This window comes from Furipterus horrens, unplaced genomic scaffold (assembly GCF_987537825.1).
Source record: "Furipterus horrens unplaced genomic scaffold, mFurHor1.1.pri manual_scaffold_9, whole genome shotgun sequence".
In the NCBI taxonomy this organism is placed as follows: domain Eukaryota; kingdom Metazoa; phylum Chordata; class Mammalia; order Chiroptera; family Furipteridae; genus Furipterus; species Furipterus horrens.
Window position 1 is genome coordinate 55,259,907 of NW_028327179.1, and position 16,503 is coordinate 55,276,409.

Consider the following 16,503-nt stretch of genomic DNA (forward strand, 5'->3'; position numbering starts at 1 on the left):
TAGTGTTCCAGAACAGTATTAACACCTATTGTTCAGTGGGGTGAGTTTTAAATTGTCATTTGTTTTTGAATCATTTAAAATCTTTGTTTGTAAAGTAGCAATTTACCAAGTTGTGTCTTCTTACCATTAACTTATATTCTGCGACACTCATTTGGCCAAGGCAGATAAATTATTTATATGTGATTATTTTTCAGATAGCAGTGTGAAATGGAAGAAAAACAGCCATCATGAAGTATACTGCCTACCTGCATAACCTTGAGCACAATTGCAGATTACATCTGAGTTCCAAGGATTCTGATAACAGGAATGAGCAAAATACCGATTGCTTGAGGGAACACCTGGACACGGGCAAGCATGGCAGGGCTGTCCTGAAGAAGGATTTCCATAGTAACCATCGATGCACCTGTCAAGGCAATTTCTTTTTACCAAAATGTTCCCAGGAAAAGCTTGAGTGTTAGCCAATGTGAATTTGTTGTGCATTAGAACCATGCAGTTCTGAAAACTCAGTATTTTAAAAGATGCTTATTTGCTCTGCAAAAGGATTTTTTACTATTGAAAGTCCCACAGTATAGTCATTAAGCTCAATTACATGTTGTATTTAAGAAATATAAAAAGCAAGGTGCCATGCAACTACCTATTGCTGATTTAATCAGACCCTGTCAGACTTATAACAAGATTTTGAAGGGTAATGGAATGACGCAATGATCCCCACCCTGAGAAATCTTTCTACACTTAAATACTATTGAATTTCTACTCAATGGTTCTTTGGAGAGTGTTGTGAGATCAGAACAAAAAGAAAAAAATTTTAAATAAAAGTACATATGAATTTCATACCTTTCACAGTTTCTTCCCGTTGTAAACCCTCTGCAATTGAAGCATGATCCTGTTTCTGGATCACAAAGCTCTGTGAACCCATTACAAAGGCAAGGGCGGCAGTTAGGAAATCCAAAATAGCCCTGCAGGCACTGGTCACAACGGCGGCCAGCCACCTCCTCCTGGCAGGGACACTGTCCTGTTATTTGGTCACATACAGTGCCCTTTGAGCCTTGAGGGTGGCAGTGACATGCTAGATAAAACAAAGAGAAGCATAGGGTGGGGGCAAGTGGTATGCTGGTGAAAGAAGTACAGCTATAATTTTGTAGTACTGTGCTTACCGTCTCATCCCAACCAGGGCAAACAGAGTGAGCTCTAAAGTGCCTAGAGCGGAGCCTGGCATATAGCGAGTACCAGGTGAATGTTTGTTAAATAACAATTCATAAATTCATTCAATAAACAGTAAATTGTAAACAATTGGGTCTGATAAATGTTGTTTATACAGAGGAATTGAATAAGTAATGTGTTTTTAATGACCTGAACTTTCATGTATCTTGAGAGTCAAACTTTAAGACTATAAAAAAATATAAAATTCCCCTCTCAACATGGTCATATTTTTCTTTTTCCTAGACAAGATAGTAGAGGTTCAACCCTTTTCTGCTAAATTGTTGAATCCTTTGAGCTGATCTTCCCTATACAAAAAATGTGACGCCTGTTTGTTTGACAGGGCGCTACATGGAAATGTTTGCTACTTTGTGTTAATTCTCTTGTGTATGTCAAGCAATTAATTTTTTTTTTTTTAAAGAAAAGAGGAAAAAAGTGATGGTGGACCTAAGCTGTTTGCTGGGCTGTTTGCTAGACAGGCAATGACCAGGAAGGTGTGCCATTGCTCTGAATCAGGACTGAAAGATATGTTCCCCTACCTGAAGGGAGAATTAGTGTACCTGGGGGTTTTCATGGTTCCTAAGGCAGCTTTCTGTGGGGGACAGAATTTTCACTAATGGTTTACATCATGAACAGAAGTAATAGCCATGATAACTGAACTACCCACTGTGTTTGAAGCCCCATCAAAGCCCTGATTAATGGGCAACTTACGAGTTCCAAGACTATTTGTGACTCCAGCATCAGAAAGCTTAATATACTGGTCACATGGTTGTCCCCTTTCTCAACTTCCCAATCTCATTGTTTTAGCCTTTCCAGCCTCTGGCTTACATGACAGATCATACAGCCAACTCCCTTCATGGCATTCCCACATCCTACACAGGCTACCCTCTATTTGACACAGACTGCAAACTCCCAGAAGCGTGGACCATGATTTTATCATCACTCATGCTTCTTAATAGAGCTCTACACAGTCAGTGCCCAGTGAATGGATGAATGAAGTATGGTAGAAAAAAACTCAGTACATTTAATTTTATCTGTATAGACAGTTTGGATAATGTAGTAAAATTCCCAATCCTCTCTCCTTTGAGACTCCCCAAATCAATTTTCCTGCCTTCAAAACACCAAGGCTGTGAACAAGAGTGTTTCCCCCGACCTGCTTTTTGCTACATACAGTGACAGCCATGGTGCCCCAAACCGTAGCTTCCTGTTGAGCACCTATCACAGCAGCGCCCAGCCACATGCGGCTTACACTGGCACTGGCCTCCAAGTGGGCTGCAGCTGGGCCTCACTGAGCCCTGGGGGTGACACTTGCAGGCTGCAGGGAACAAAAGAAGGGAGTTAGAGTTGAACAAAGTGACAGACAAGCACCTCATGTAGTTAGTATCATAGTTTCAGTGCACCTTTCTTTCATGTGGTCCCTCTCCAGTGCTTAATCCCTTATATGTTAAAGGAGGATAATATAGCATCTACCTCATGAGATTATAAGGATTAAAGATAATAAGGCCTGTGAATTACTTACAACACTGTTTGGCATGTAGTACATGCTCAATAAACATAACAATAATATTACTTGTTAATGAGAGGCTTAAAATAAATTGTATTAATAATTAATTGTTCCAGTATAATAATTATTATTATTGATATTATTATTACATCAGTTCCTAATGGTCGATGTTGGTGCTGGACTATAGCTTTGATTTTTCCTATTCCATATTTTTCATGAGACTGGACACTCTGAAGTCATAGCCCTTCGCTATAAAGAAGTATTTACTTGGAACTCAGGAAGCACAGGCTGTTACATAGCAGTCATTTTATAGCAGGGGTTCCCAACTGGGAGGAATTTTGCCCCAGGGCACATATGACACAGTTTGGAGACATTTTTGGATGTCACAACCAGGGCAGGGGTGCTATTGGTATCGGGGGTAGAGGGTAGAAATGCTACTAAACATATTCTAATGCAGAGGACAACTACCACCTACCCCCACAAACAAAGTATTGTCCAACCCAAAATGTCAAAACTGCTGAGGGTGAGAAACCCCTCTGTAGCTTAGTGAAATGGGCAAGTTACCTAATGGTTTTGAACCCTAATCATCTTATTTATTAAATGAAAGTTTAGGGATGAAAGAAGTTGTTTAGAGTTCATTTGAGACCTAAAATCTCAGATTCTAAATAACTGTTTTAGGGCTATTGTTCCAACAATCTAGCATCTTAATGGTACTGCAAGGCTTCTCTTTCTGTATAATTCTTATAATGTATGTTGTGATTCCAGCACATCAACAGACTGCTCTGTGTGTCTAATTACTGGGCAAGTAGTTGGTTGTTTGGAATGGAAGCTAAGATAGATTAAATTGATTCACTCGTGTTCCAAAAATCATTTTTACAGAGTAGCAGTGCTTCAGTAGAACCTACTAAATGGATACTCACCCACTGCCCCATTGTGTAGCCTGGCAGACATGCTGACTATAAGCCTTTCACATGCACCCGGGAGCACCTGAGCTCCTGGTTCCAAGGCAATTTCGACACAGGTGTGCAGTTGATATTCATCTAAATTCAAATTGTTGCAGAAATCCTCCAATCCATTGGTTTGGGGAAGAAGACCAAGCTTTTAAAATAATGAGAAAAGACTTATGTCCACAACTGTTTGCTGTTCACATTCCAGTTATAAAAAAAATTAGATTAATATATGTGAGTAATGGTTGAAAAGAGACTCAATTCAATTCTTTAAGTTGCTTATGATTAAGTATTTTAAGATTTTCAACTTATTTAAGAAGTCTTCAACTAAATATTTTCATTTATTGAACAATGGCAAAGAAAATAAATGAGCCTGTACCTTTTTACTGTCCTTACTACTACTTTTTAACTTGCTAATAATTTGTCTTAGATTTGATGACTTTTACTAGGCTACTTGTAATAGTAAATTATGCTTTAGAGCATTCCATAGTGTTACTGTGAAACTAAATCCACAAAATTCTTCTTCACAAGTTTTGTCTTTTTTGATTATATATGAACGTGGTGTTCTACATCAAACTATATCTGCCTCTTGGAGATTCACAGAATAGAACTGCATATCAAAGGTTCTGTGAAGTCATGCAAGAAAGATCTTTAAACTCAGTGTTTTCAGACTTATTTAACCATTTGGTCCTATATTCAAATGATACATCTCATAAAGTCAGTAATTCACAGATGCATTTTGGGAATTCCTGGCTTAGATCATATAGTTATTATGGGGACAAATGCATTCTTATGTTTATTCTCAAAGAGAAATCATCTATAGTTTAACATATTGAAGAAAATCTTTACAGTTATATTTTTAAGAAGATTTTATCTAAGTTATAGCCTAATGCTATTTGAAAAGTTTATTTGTAGCTTAAATGATATAGTAAAGAAAATGTTAGTACAGCAGACTAATCACATCAAGTTGATCATTTTGAATGATTGATGAAAGAACAGCATTAAAAATAAGTTTTAATGCAGCAGGTTGTGTTAGGAGAGTGAATCCAGTGGCACAGGTAAATCTCTGATCTTTTTGCTTTGTACACACTGAAGCTACTTTCCACAGTCTTTTAACTCCAACCCTCTCCAGTCCTTCTCTCTTTGTCCTTTGACACACCAGAGGGTGGAATTTAACCCTAGATGACTATTCAAAGTGTCTCCACTCCTCATACCTGTAACCTCATTTTCCCTGTAGTCTCAGCATGTGTCATTGCTTCTTCTCTCACTTCGCAAAGAAAAGAGACCCCAGTCAAGGCATTGGAGCCCTCCACTTCCTGCCTGCCAAACTCTCTGCTCATGGGAAACATCACCTGTTCTTGACCCTTCCTACTGACAGGGAAGAAGGACCCCAGAGGAAGAAGTGTCCCACTACTTTCCCCTCTGCCCTTGGGACACATTTTTTGTGGGTTATGCTTTCTTTCTTTAATCGCAGTCTCTCAACTGGCATTTAAATGTGCTTATGTCTTTCCAGTCTATAAAATCACCTCCTGGACCTCATATAATTCTCTTGCCACTGCCCACTTTGACTCCTTGATAGCTCAGGTGAATAGGGGGACTAGGTCACTGGGCCCCAAAGGACAATTTTTGTTTCTTTGCCAAACTCATTGCCTCCTCTCCCCTTCACTTTCCATGCCAGTGCAGTACCTCTCCTTCCACACATCCCTAAAGATTTGGATTCCCAGGGTTTTTTCATTGGCTTCCTTCTTACTCCAAGCCCACTTTCTAGGTGGCATTGATAAGGCTGTGTCTTCCATTACTATCTACAGATTGCTGACATGGGAATTTACGTCTCCTGCCCACATCTTGACTGTGGGCTCTCAGTCTGCACAGATATGGACAGACAAGCCTATTGGTTGTCCCACAGGTACTACAAAACAAACACACCTGAAACCTGCTTTCCTTTCTGTGCCTATTGTCAGGAAATAATTCCAATTTCACCATCTATCAGGCTACTCAGTGCAGAAAACTGAAGAAGGTCAACTCTTCCTCTTTGTCATTAATAATCCACACCCACCCCACATCCTCCATACATCAATTCCATATTCCATCACAAGCCTGGTCAATCTGACCTCTTAAATATGTCTAGGAAGCATTTATTGCTCTGTTTCCCTGTCACTTCCCTCGGTTGGACCACCTAGATTACCATAGTGGCAGCCCAACAGATGCCTCATCTTCCACTCTTGTCCTCCTTTTTTCATCAATATTCTACTGTATAGTCATAGTTATCCTTTAAAAGGCAATTTTTTTTTTCAGATAACCGCTCCTCCAGTAGCTTCCCATTGCCTCAGGATAAAATCTAAGCTTCATATTCATCCATTCATCCATCCATTCAATCCTCTCAGCTTCATTGTTCCTGTGGTCCATTTTGGAAATTCCAAGGGGTGGTTTTGGTTGTCACCACTATTAGGCAAGACGTTTTATAGCATTTAGTGGGTGAAGTGACAAATGCTTGACAGTCTCACAAAAAGGAAAATCATTCTATGTCTTCTACAGTAGGTTTTGAATGTTTCACTGAAAATCCATGAAGAAGAAATCCCTGTTTATTCTATGTTTTTAAAACACATTAAACAAGTTTCTAGCACACCTGCTTTCATGACTGTCTCATAGTGATTCTACATGTATGAGCATCTCCTACTTCATTGTCTTCTGGTGCTTCCATGTGTATGCATACACCTATTGTGGTACACATGATTGCTTTATAAATTACTTCCCTTTTATTTATTCTTTGCATTTGTACATTACATTAATATTATGTGGAAGTTCTGCATGCAGGCAGGCTATAATACCTATGAATTTATTTCAGGGTAGTGAAGAGTGTTACAAAATATTTGTATTATAAAAGGGGAGGCTGGGCATGTGATGTTGAGAACCCTGCTGAGTGACACTGAACTTTCAACTCAGTTTCCTATCATGGCTCCCAGTCCCACTTATATACAGTGTGTTATCATTCCTGCATTACCACCTGCATCTCCTTTTTAGAGAGTAAGCCTCAGCATGGCAGGAAAGGTGTTTTTTTTTTTTTTTTTTTGTTTTTTGTTGTTGTTTATACCTGTGCCTCTATGGTGTTTAATTTATAGTATATGCTGCATACAAACTTGTTCAATAAGAAGGTATATATAAATTTCTAGCATTGCATCTTTAAGTTGATACTTAAATGACTCTATTTTGTCTAAACATAAGCCAAGGGGAGAAAGATGCAGAAGGAAGCCAGATGGGCTGGGGTGGGGGATGAAGGCAGCCAACTAGGGGTTAATTATTCAGAGTGATTGGTCTGAACCAGTTTAGAGTTGGCCAATTTTGGTATGAGATAGACCAAATGATAGTAGTCCCTGTCAGCTATAGCATTTTGTAATGCCATGACCCACTTCTAGAAACTCGAAGGACTTTATGTTTCCCAAGTGCGGCTGATTCCACGATTTGAAAGAAGAATGGTAGTTTTATATTCTGGGACACCTAATATACTTTTGACTGTAAATATACTTTAAAAAAAAGATTTTATGTGTTTATTTTTAAAGAGAAGGAAAGGGAAGGAGAAAGGAAGGAGAAAAATATTGCTGTGTGAGAGAAACATTGATTGGTTGTCCTTTGCATATGCCTCAACTGGGGACAGAGCCCACAACCCCGGCATGTGCCCTGAGCAGGAATTGAACCAGTGACATTTTGCTTTGTGGGATGATGCTCAACAAACTGAGCAACACTGGTCATGGCTAAACACACTTTTATGAAAACACATATCTTGTCATCAGGGAAACTGAAAAAGAAAAAAAGATAACCCTCTCATTATACTGCCAACAAAAGAAATTTATGCAAAAGGGCATCCAGAGATGAATAGAAATTTCATCTCATCTTCTTGGTAATACATCTTATAGATAAAAATGTTAATCTGGCCTTAGAAAAGAGTAAACTCTGAAAGGACCAAGTCCCAAACAGTCAAGTATCTTCCCAGAGCAGCAAAATTGATGGCATGGAAAAACTGCATTAGTCTGTAATCATAAAATGTGCAATGACTTTCTCTTACTAGACATCCTCGGTCAGGGACTCTAGGGGACATTGTGCCCTGATCAGATCTTCTTGCCTGCCAGCTGCTGTGGCATTGGCTGCCCAAAGCTCACAGCTGTCCCCTTCTCCAGAAAGTTGGAGTCTGTCACCTTGTCCAGGAGTTAATGCACACAGTGGGGGATGGGTTGGTGATCTGTAGCCAGCAACTAAGGCACACACAGGCCCACGGTTTTGCCTCTAGGTGGAACCAATTCTGTGGTGTAATTTCTGTTCCAAAGCTGCCTGTGGGATCAGGCTGCAGCTATACTTCAGTGCAGGCCACATCCTTGCTTCCTCCTCCCCTGTCCTCTCTTATTTCCCTCATTCCTCTTTTCCTGCCCCCACACCTTCAATAAATCAGGTGCACCTGAGTCCTGGTCCCAGTTTCTGCTGCTGAAGAATCTGTCCTAAAACAGGGGCTTACAGCCTCTTCTGTGGGTTCTGATAGTTTGCCAGGATCAGTGTACTCTCTTAATTCTCCTTCAGGGGGTTCAGTGTTTTCATACTTATATATCTTTATTAAAAAAAGATTGCTTGAAAACTGATAGAATAGATATATTTTTAAGTTAATTCCAAATTACCTACTTATATTATGTATCTGTCAAACATCACTGCCATGATTTTTGTTTACATAGCTCTTTTCTGTATCACACTGAGAATTCTTAGAGGGCAAGAAGCATATTTTACTCACCAGGGACCAGCACAGTGCCTGACCCATACATATTCAGTGAATAGATGATGAATGGATAATTTGGATGGATGCATTTAATAAAAAATCAGGTGGACTTATGGCCAAGACAGAGGCCTAGACAAACATGCTGCACCTCCCTCCACAACTAAAAAGGAGTACAACTACCTCAAAACTAGAGACAACCAGAAGTTCCAGGAAATGGAGCTGCATGGAAGTCCAACAAAGATATAAAGAAGAAATACTCATCCAGACAGGTAGGAGGGGAGGAGCTGGGGAAGAGAGGACACAGTGTGGTGGCAGCAGCAGTGGTGGCAGTGGCAGGCCGGCGTAAAGCACAGTCACACTTTAAAAAGTAAGGAGGGACACCTGGGGAGCGCTCCGCAGGACCAGACCAGACTGACTGCACAGCTCACAGTCCCACTGCACAGCTCACAGTCCCAGTGCCAGGGGAAAATAAAGCTCATTGCTTCTGACTATGCAAACCAGTGGGGGGTGGGGTAGAGGCAAAAACTGACGGTCTCTCAGCAGAGTCTGCTTGTTTAAAGGGCCCCCACAGTCCTAGAATGTCCGCAGATCCACCCACCCACTCTGGGAGTGACGGCCAGGGCAACAGCTAGAGAGGTGCCAGTCCCATATGGAAGTGGGAGAAGTGCCTGGAAAAGGGGGGCAAGTGCTCAGCAAGCAGCATTGTTCCCTCTCAGACCCCTCCTCCCTATACAGTGCCACAGCATGGTGAAACGGATCGCCCTGTACTGACAAATACCTAAGGCTCCGCCCCTTACAACATAATAGGTGAGAGAGCTCTACTTAAGACAGAGCGGCAAACAAACACAGGAGCCTGTCAAGATGAGGAGACAGAAAATTATGGCCCAAAAGGGAGAACATATCAAGGTTGCAGTGGGAGAGCTAAGTGATGAGGAGATAGCCAACCTCACAGACAAGGAGATAGCCAACCTAACATATGTAGAGTTCAAAACACTGGTGATAAAGATGCTCACAGGCCTGACAGATATGCTTAAGTATGGCAAACGCATAAGAGAAGAAGTGAAGGCTATGCTAAATGAAATGAAAAAAAATCCACACAAAACCAATGGTGAAAGGAAGGAAACCAGGGTTCAAATCAATAATTTGTAACATAAGGGAAAAAAAAAAAGTCATCTGGTACAGAATAATGAAACAAGAATAGAAAAAAATGAGGAGAGGCTTAGGAACCTCTGGGACAACTTTAAACGTGCCAACATCTGAACCATAGGGGTGTCAGAAGGAGAAGAGGAAGAGCAAGAAATCAAAAGCTTATGTCATAAAATAATGAAGGAAAACTCCCCAAATTTGGTGAAGGAAATAGACATACAAGTTCAGGAAGCATAGAGAGTCCCAAACAAGCTAGACCCAAAAAGGACCACACCAAGATACATCATAATCAAAATGCCGAACAAAGGTTCAAGATAAAGAGAGAATCTTAAAAGCAGCAAGAGAGGAGCAGAGAGTTACCTACCAAGGGATGCCTATAAGACTCTCAGCTGACTTCTCAAAAGAAACTGCATGCAAGAAGAGGCTGGCAAGAAGTATTCAAAGTGATGAAAAGTAAGGACCTACAACTAAGATTACTGTATCCAGCAAAGCTATCATTTAGAATGGAAAGGCAGATAAAGTGCTTTACAGACAAGGTAAAGCTAAAGAAGTTCATCATCACCAAGCCATTATTATATGAAATGTCAAAGGGACTTACTTAAGGAAAAGAAGATCAAAATTATGAACATTAAAATGACAACAAACTCACACCTATCAACAGCTGAATCAAAAAAATAAAAACAAAAACCAACCAAGAAATCCAGAATAGGAACAGAATCATAGGTATGGGGATCATCTGGAGGATTATCAGCTGGGAGGGGGAAGGGGGAGAAATGGGAAAATGGTTCAGGGATTAAGAAGCATAATTGGTTGGTACAAAATAGACAGAGGAAAGTTAAGAATAATATAGGAGAGGGTGAAGCCAAAGAACTTATATGCATGACCCATGGACATGAACTAAGGGGTGTGGAATTGCTGGAGGGAAGAGGGGTACTGGGAACAGGGGAGCAAAGGGAAAAAAAGTTGGGGCTACACTAACAGCATAACCAATAAAATATACTTAAAAAAATAAAGCATCTGGTGATAATCTCTTAAGTTTATGAAGTTTAGAAATATTTAGAATATGAATTTAAAATGAAGACTAAGTTGGCTCTTATAAAGTTGAGTTTCATGACCATTACTATTATTATTATTATTATTATTATTATTACTATTACACCCCTTTATGATTTAGGACTTCCTTATTTTCCCTCTGTCCCTTTCTTGACTCTGCCTGAGCTCCCACCTTTGAGCTTTCTCCCCCCTGATTTAAACCTGTTGGATATGATTTTCTTTCTTTGTAACTCAATTGTTGGTTCATGAGCACAGTTCTATTTATATTCTCAGCAAAGAATATAAATTGTGTGGCTAGGGAAATCATGATAGTTTGAATTTCCCATTTAAGAGTTTGTTGTTTGTTTCTACTTTCTACTTCATTTCCACCATCATGTGGTAGAACCTCACAACGATAGGGCCCTCCAGTGCAGGCTTTACACTATCTTTGGATAAAATTGCTGTAGAAAATACAATCACTTAGTTAAAACTGAATTTCAGAGAAACAATGAATAATTTGAATAATTTTTTTAGTATAAGTATTTCTCATGCAATATTTGGGACATATTTATACCACATTCAAATTTAATTGGTTGTACTGTTTCTTTCTTTCCTTCCTTCCCTCCTTCCCTTTCTAACTTTCCCTTTTTCCTTCCTTCCTCCCTTCCTTCCTTCCTTCTTCCCTCATTCCTTCCATTTTTGCTAGATCTTGCAATCTGCCTTTGGTAAAATAATCTTAAAACAAAGGTGCTTTTTAAAAAAAAATAATTTATTTATTTATTTGTTTGTTTGTTTATTTAATTTATTTTTAGAGAGAGGGGAAAGGAGAAAGAGAGGGAGAGAAACATCACTGTGTGGTTGCCTCTCACTTGCGCCCCCAACTAGGGACCTGACTTGCAACCTAGTAATGTGCCCTGACTGGGAATCGAACCAGTGACACTTGGCTTGCAGGCCGACGCCAAAGGTGCTTTTTGATGTTATAATAGCTCACCTTGTTGAATAAAGTCCAATATATACCTACCTCATATTGAATTCTACAGTAGATGGTGAAGTAATGAAGTTCTAGGGTTATAAATTTAAAATTTTCAATGGTGAAAAATTGAACTTTGAGGACACAATTCACAAAATAAGGCTACACAGTTAATTAAATCAGGGGTCAACAAACTTCCTATAAGAGACCAGATAGTAAATATTTTCAGTCTCTGTTACAACTACTCGGTCTGCCTTTGTAGTTTGAAAGTAGCGTAGATAATATGCAAACAAAAGGGCATGGCAGTGTTTCAATAAAATTTGTAGGTTGTAGTTTGCCAATTAAATCATGATATTAGAAGAGTCTCAAAAATATTTAAAATTACAATTTTAGCAAAGCAATTTGATTTTTATGCACAAATTACTCAAAAAATCCCAATTATATACAATTCTTATAAAAATGAGATGAAACTTACTTTCATACATTAGTGATAATCCTGAAAATTAATTGGAGAGTAGCTTTCAGAAATTAATTTGATAAGTTACTTAAGGAGCCATAAAACCTTGGGTAAGTAGGACTATATTTTAAAACATTGAAAATATGTACCAACTGTACATATTTAAAAATAAAAGCAACTAGTATTTCACAAGTAGGGGAATAGATAAGTAAATTATGTAAATTTACTCAATTTCAAACTCTGCCCAGTGACAAATCTGGGTCTGAAGTTGTGCACAGAGTAAGAGTTAGAAGGACTCTCTGTGGTCTAGCACTGTGGGGAAAAGGCGCTGAAAGAAGTCACTTGAAATAAACAAAAAAAAGCAAAATTGAAACACAGTCATAGACACAGAAAACAGACTGATGATTGCTGAAGAAGAGGGTTTTGGGGGCTGGGTAAAAAAGGTGAAGGTATTAAGAAGTACAAATTTGTAGTTATAAAATAGTCACAGGGATGTAAAGTACAGCACAGGAAATATAGTCACTAATATTATAATAACTATGCATGGTGTCAGGTGGGTACTGAAAATATCAGGAGGAACACTTTATACATTATGTGATTATCTAACCACTCTGCTGTACACTTGAAACTAATACAAAATAATATTGAATGTAAACTGTAATTGAAAAATAAAAATTTAAAAGGTCACTCAAAGAAATGCTATGCATAGTTCCCCAAAATAAGACTAAATAAACATGATGGGAAAATGTTTAGGACATAACGTGAAGTGAAAAGTGTTCATATAGGACTTGTAATCAAGATTGAGGTGTAGGTAGATACACTTTGCCTCCTTGCACAACCATAGAAAGAATTACAACCATATCCAAAACCAAATAACAACCAGAACCACCAGAAAATAGAGCTGTATGGAAATCTGACAACGAAGGATTTAAAGAAGACACATTTACCCAAATGGGTAGGAGGGGCTGAGTTGTGGAGATGGGGCAGAGAGGCGGTGTGGCTTGGACAAGCAGAGGCAGCAGTGGTGGCAGAATGGATGGCCCTACATTCATGTGTGGTAGATAAAAATCAGGAGGAATATCCTGGGAGCGAGCAATTCCAGCCCCAGGCCAGGCCACACAGCCCAGGGTTCCAGCACTGGGAAGATAAACACCCATTACCTCTGACTGTAAAACCTAGTGTGGGTTGGGATGGTGGAAGAAGCTGCCATATTTTTGCCACTTAAAGGGTTTGCATGAACTTAGAATATATGCAAACCCCAGGGCAGCAACAGGAAGAGTGCCAATCACAAATAGGAAGTGGGTGAAGAGACTTGAAACAGGGAGAGCACCAGGCAAATCACCAGAAGCCATGCAGTGGTGTTTGTGCTCTCTCCAACCACCCCACCCCAAACAGAGCCACAAAGCATTGAAATGGGTGGCCCTACCCTGGCAATTACATAAAGGCTCTGCCCCACACAATTTACAATTGTCTTTGCTACATAGGCCATGCTACTAAGACAGGGAGTAAAAGCAGCTCTCCCAATACACAGAAACAAACACAGGGAGGCTGCCAAATTGAGGAGGCAAAGAAATAAGGCCCATATGAAAGAACAGAACAAACCCCCAGAAAAATAACTAAACAAAATAGAGATAGCCAACCCATCAGATGCAGATTTAAAACACTTGTGATAAGGATACTCAGAGAACTCATAAAGTATGGCAAAAAATTAAAGAAGAAATGAAGGTTACACAAAGTGAAATAAAGAAAAATATACAGGGAACCAACAGTGAAGAGAAGGAAGCTGGGTTCAAATCAATGATTTGGAACAAAAGGAAGAAATAAACATTCAGCCAGGACAGAAAGAAGAAATAATGCAAAAAAACTAGAAAAGGCTTAGGAACTTCTAGGACAACTTTAAATGTATTGACATCCGAATCACAGGGGTGCCAGAAGGACAAGAGAAAGAGCAAGAAATTGAAAATTTACTTGAAAAAAGAATGAAAGAAAATTTCCCTAATTTGGCAAAGGAAACAGCACAGACAGCCCTAAGCAAGTTGGACCCAAAGAGGACCACATCAAGACACATCATAATTAAAATGCAAACGGTTAAAGATAAAGAGAGAATCTTAAAAGCAGCAAGAGAAAAGCAGAGACTTCCCTACAAAGGAATTCCCATAAGAGTATCAGCTGATTTCTCAAAAGAAACCTTGCAGGCAAAAAGGGGCTGGCAAGAAGTATTCAAAGCTCTCTCTAGCAAAGCTGTCATTTAGAATGGAAGGGAAGATAAAGTGTTTCCCAAACAAGGTAAAGCTAAAGGAAATCATCATCATACAGCCATTATTACATGAAATGTTAAAAGGACTTATTTAAGAAAGAGGAGAAAATTAAAACTGAACATTGAAATGATAACAAACTCACAACTATCTACAACTGAATCTAAAGAACAAAAACAAACTAAGCAAACAACTAGAACAGGAACAGGATCATACATATGGAAATCATTTGGAGGGTTATCAGCTGGGAGGGGGAAGTGGAAGAAAGCAGGGAAAGGTGCAGGGATTAAGAAACATAATTGGTAGGAACAAAATAGACAGGGGGATGTTAAGAATAGCATAGGAAAGGGAGAAGCCAAAGAACTTACATACATGACCCATGGACATGAACTAAGGTGGGGGATTGCTAGAGGGAAGGCAGGTACTGGGCAGAGAGGGCAAAGGGAGAAAAATTGGGACAACTGTAATAGCATCATCAATAAAATATATTTTAAAAAAAGAACTAGCTAAGACAAACTAGGACAAAAAAAGAAGAAAAATGTACATATGCATATTTGTACAAGTGCTCTGTTTACAACAACATAAAAGCATTATGTGAATAAATGGGAACGTGCAAGATGATAATACTTAAAGTGGTGGGATTTCTCCCTAAACTTTCTATAATGCCAATATGCTGTCATGGCTCAGAACTGGGACTCAGTTCTGTCATCTATAAATGGGATAATAATAGTACCCACCTTTTAGAATTGTTGAGCTCATAAGACTTAATCATAGAATATGTAAAACATTTCAAACCATTACTGGCACTGGCACATACTGTTCTATAACTCTTCTTTAGAAACATGTACTTTTAGAATTATAATAGAGCACAGTTTAGAAGGAAGCACCCACAAAGCTCTGTGATACGTACAGAATCAACAAGGATGTGTGAATGAGCGTAGGACCCTCCTTCCAAAGACTGGGAAAAATAGACATCTATGAAATATTGTACATCTGGTTCTAAGCAGATGGGTATGGGAAGCAGCACAATTCTGTATTAAGAGAAATAAAGGAAAAATACAGTGACAAAAGTACAGTTATATAACCCAAGTGATCATAATGGTTGGCAGCATTTCATCTATGCTCTGATATGGGTTCCACTGTGGAGCACAGGCACGGTCTAGGTGGACAGTAAATACATACTGAGATTTTCCATGGCTCTTCCACGGGTGGTACCAAATAGCAAAGCCTTAGAAACTATAGGCCATGGGCTGTCATGACTGCTATGGGGAAAAGATAATACAAATGTCCTTCATTTTATCTATCATGCTAATATCATCAGGGCCTCTGTTTAATTTTGCTACAAATCTCTAATGAGGCAAAATTAGTGCCCTCAAAAATTAGTAGCTTTTTACCTCACAGAGTTCCAGCTGTGATAACTCAAGCTGAATATTTTAGTTTTAATCTTACAGCATTTTACTTTCTCACATTTCAAGGCCATGGGGAGGGGGGGAGGGAATAGGAAAGGAACATTCTTTAGTCTTGTTTAATAGATCTGTTCTCCTACTTAATTCTTGGATATAAATTATTGATAAATGAACAAAATTCTAAGAAACCATCAGTGTTTGAGGATAGGTGCCAAGCATACCTGGAGGCTGCTGGTAAGGCGAAAGACTGAGGCTTTTGCTGAGGGGTCTTGCGTGTACAGTGCTCACTTCCTCCAGGAGGGTTAACTACAATGTGGACAGTCCAGTCAGCTGCAGACTAGACAGGCATGACATAAAAGCATGTCACTGTGAGGACATGGGAACTTGATTTGCATGTACAAATATATACCTGATGAATATTGCATGGAATCGAATTTGCAACCCATAGCTCACTTGGAAAATAGAATTTTTGAGTTGAAAAAAGTCTTAGATGTTCACTCTCAGGCCCAACTCTGGTGTCTGAATTGTGATCCAGGTGGAGGAATGTTGTTTCTGGCCATAGCTGCCTGCGAGTAGTTCACAAGCCTGAAAAACCCTGGTACTCCTGACATGTCTTATCTTTAACCTCTGTCTCCCAAAGCATCAATTAATTCCTCGTGTTCATGGATCATTGAACAAAAATAAAAATTTGGAATCCTTCACAAAGGATATGTACTTTTTAATATGACTACATAAATATATTATGTAAATTGTATGTTTTAATGATTATTATATTACTAGATATGCTTATATGTATATAAATATATATTTATATTTATAGTATATGCTAATTA

General features: G+C 39.0%; 1 protein-coding gene across 1 annotated transcript in view; it reads right to left on the minus strand.

Moving 5' to 3' along the window:
* The window catches only part of LAMB4 (laminin subunit beta 4), a 100,805-nt gene that overhangs the window by 36,771 nt on the left and 47,531 nt on the right, over positions 1-16,503 (minus strand). The window contains exons 16-21 of the mRNA XM_090286886.1: positions 15,892-16,007; positions 15,175-15,295; positions 3,622-3,799; positions 2,369-2,512; positions 835-1,066; positions 246-403 (exon numbers count right to left, since the gene is read on the minus strand). Of these exons, the coding sequence (XP_090143012.1) occupies positions 246-403; positions 835-1,066; positions 2,369-2,512; positions 3,622-3,799; positions 15,175-15,295; positions 15,892-16,007 (949 nt within the window). The remainder of the gene's footprint in view (positions 1-245; positions 404-834; positions 1,067-2,368; positions 2,513-3,621; positions 3,800-15,174; positions 15,296-15,891; positions 16,008-16,503) is intronic.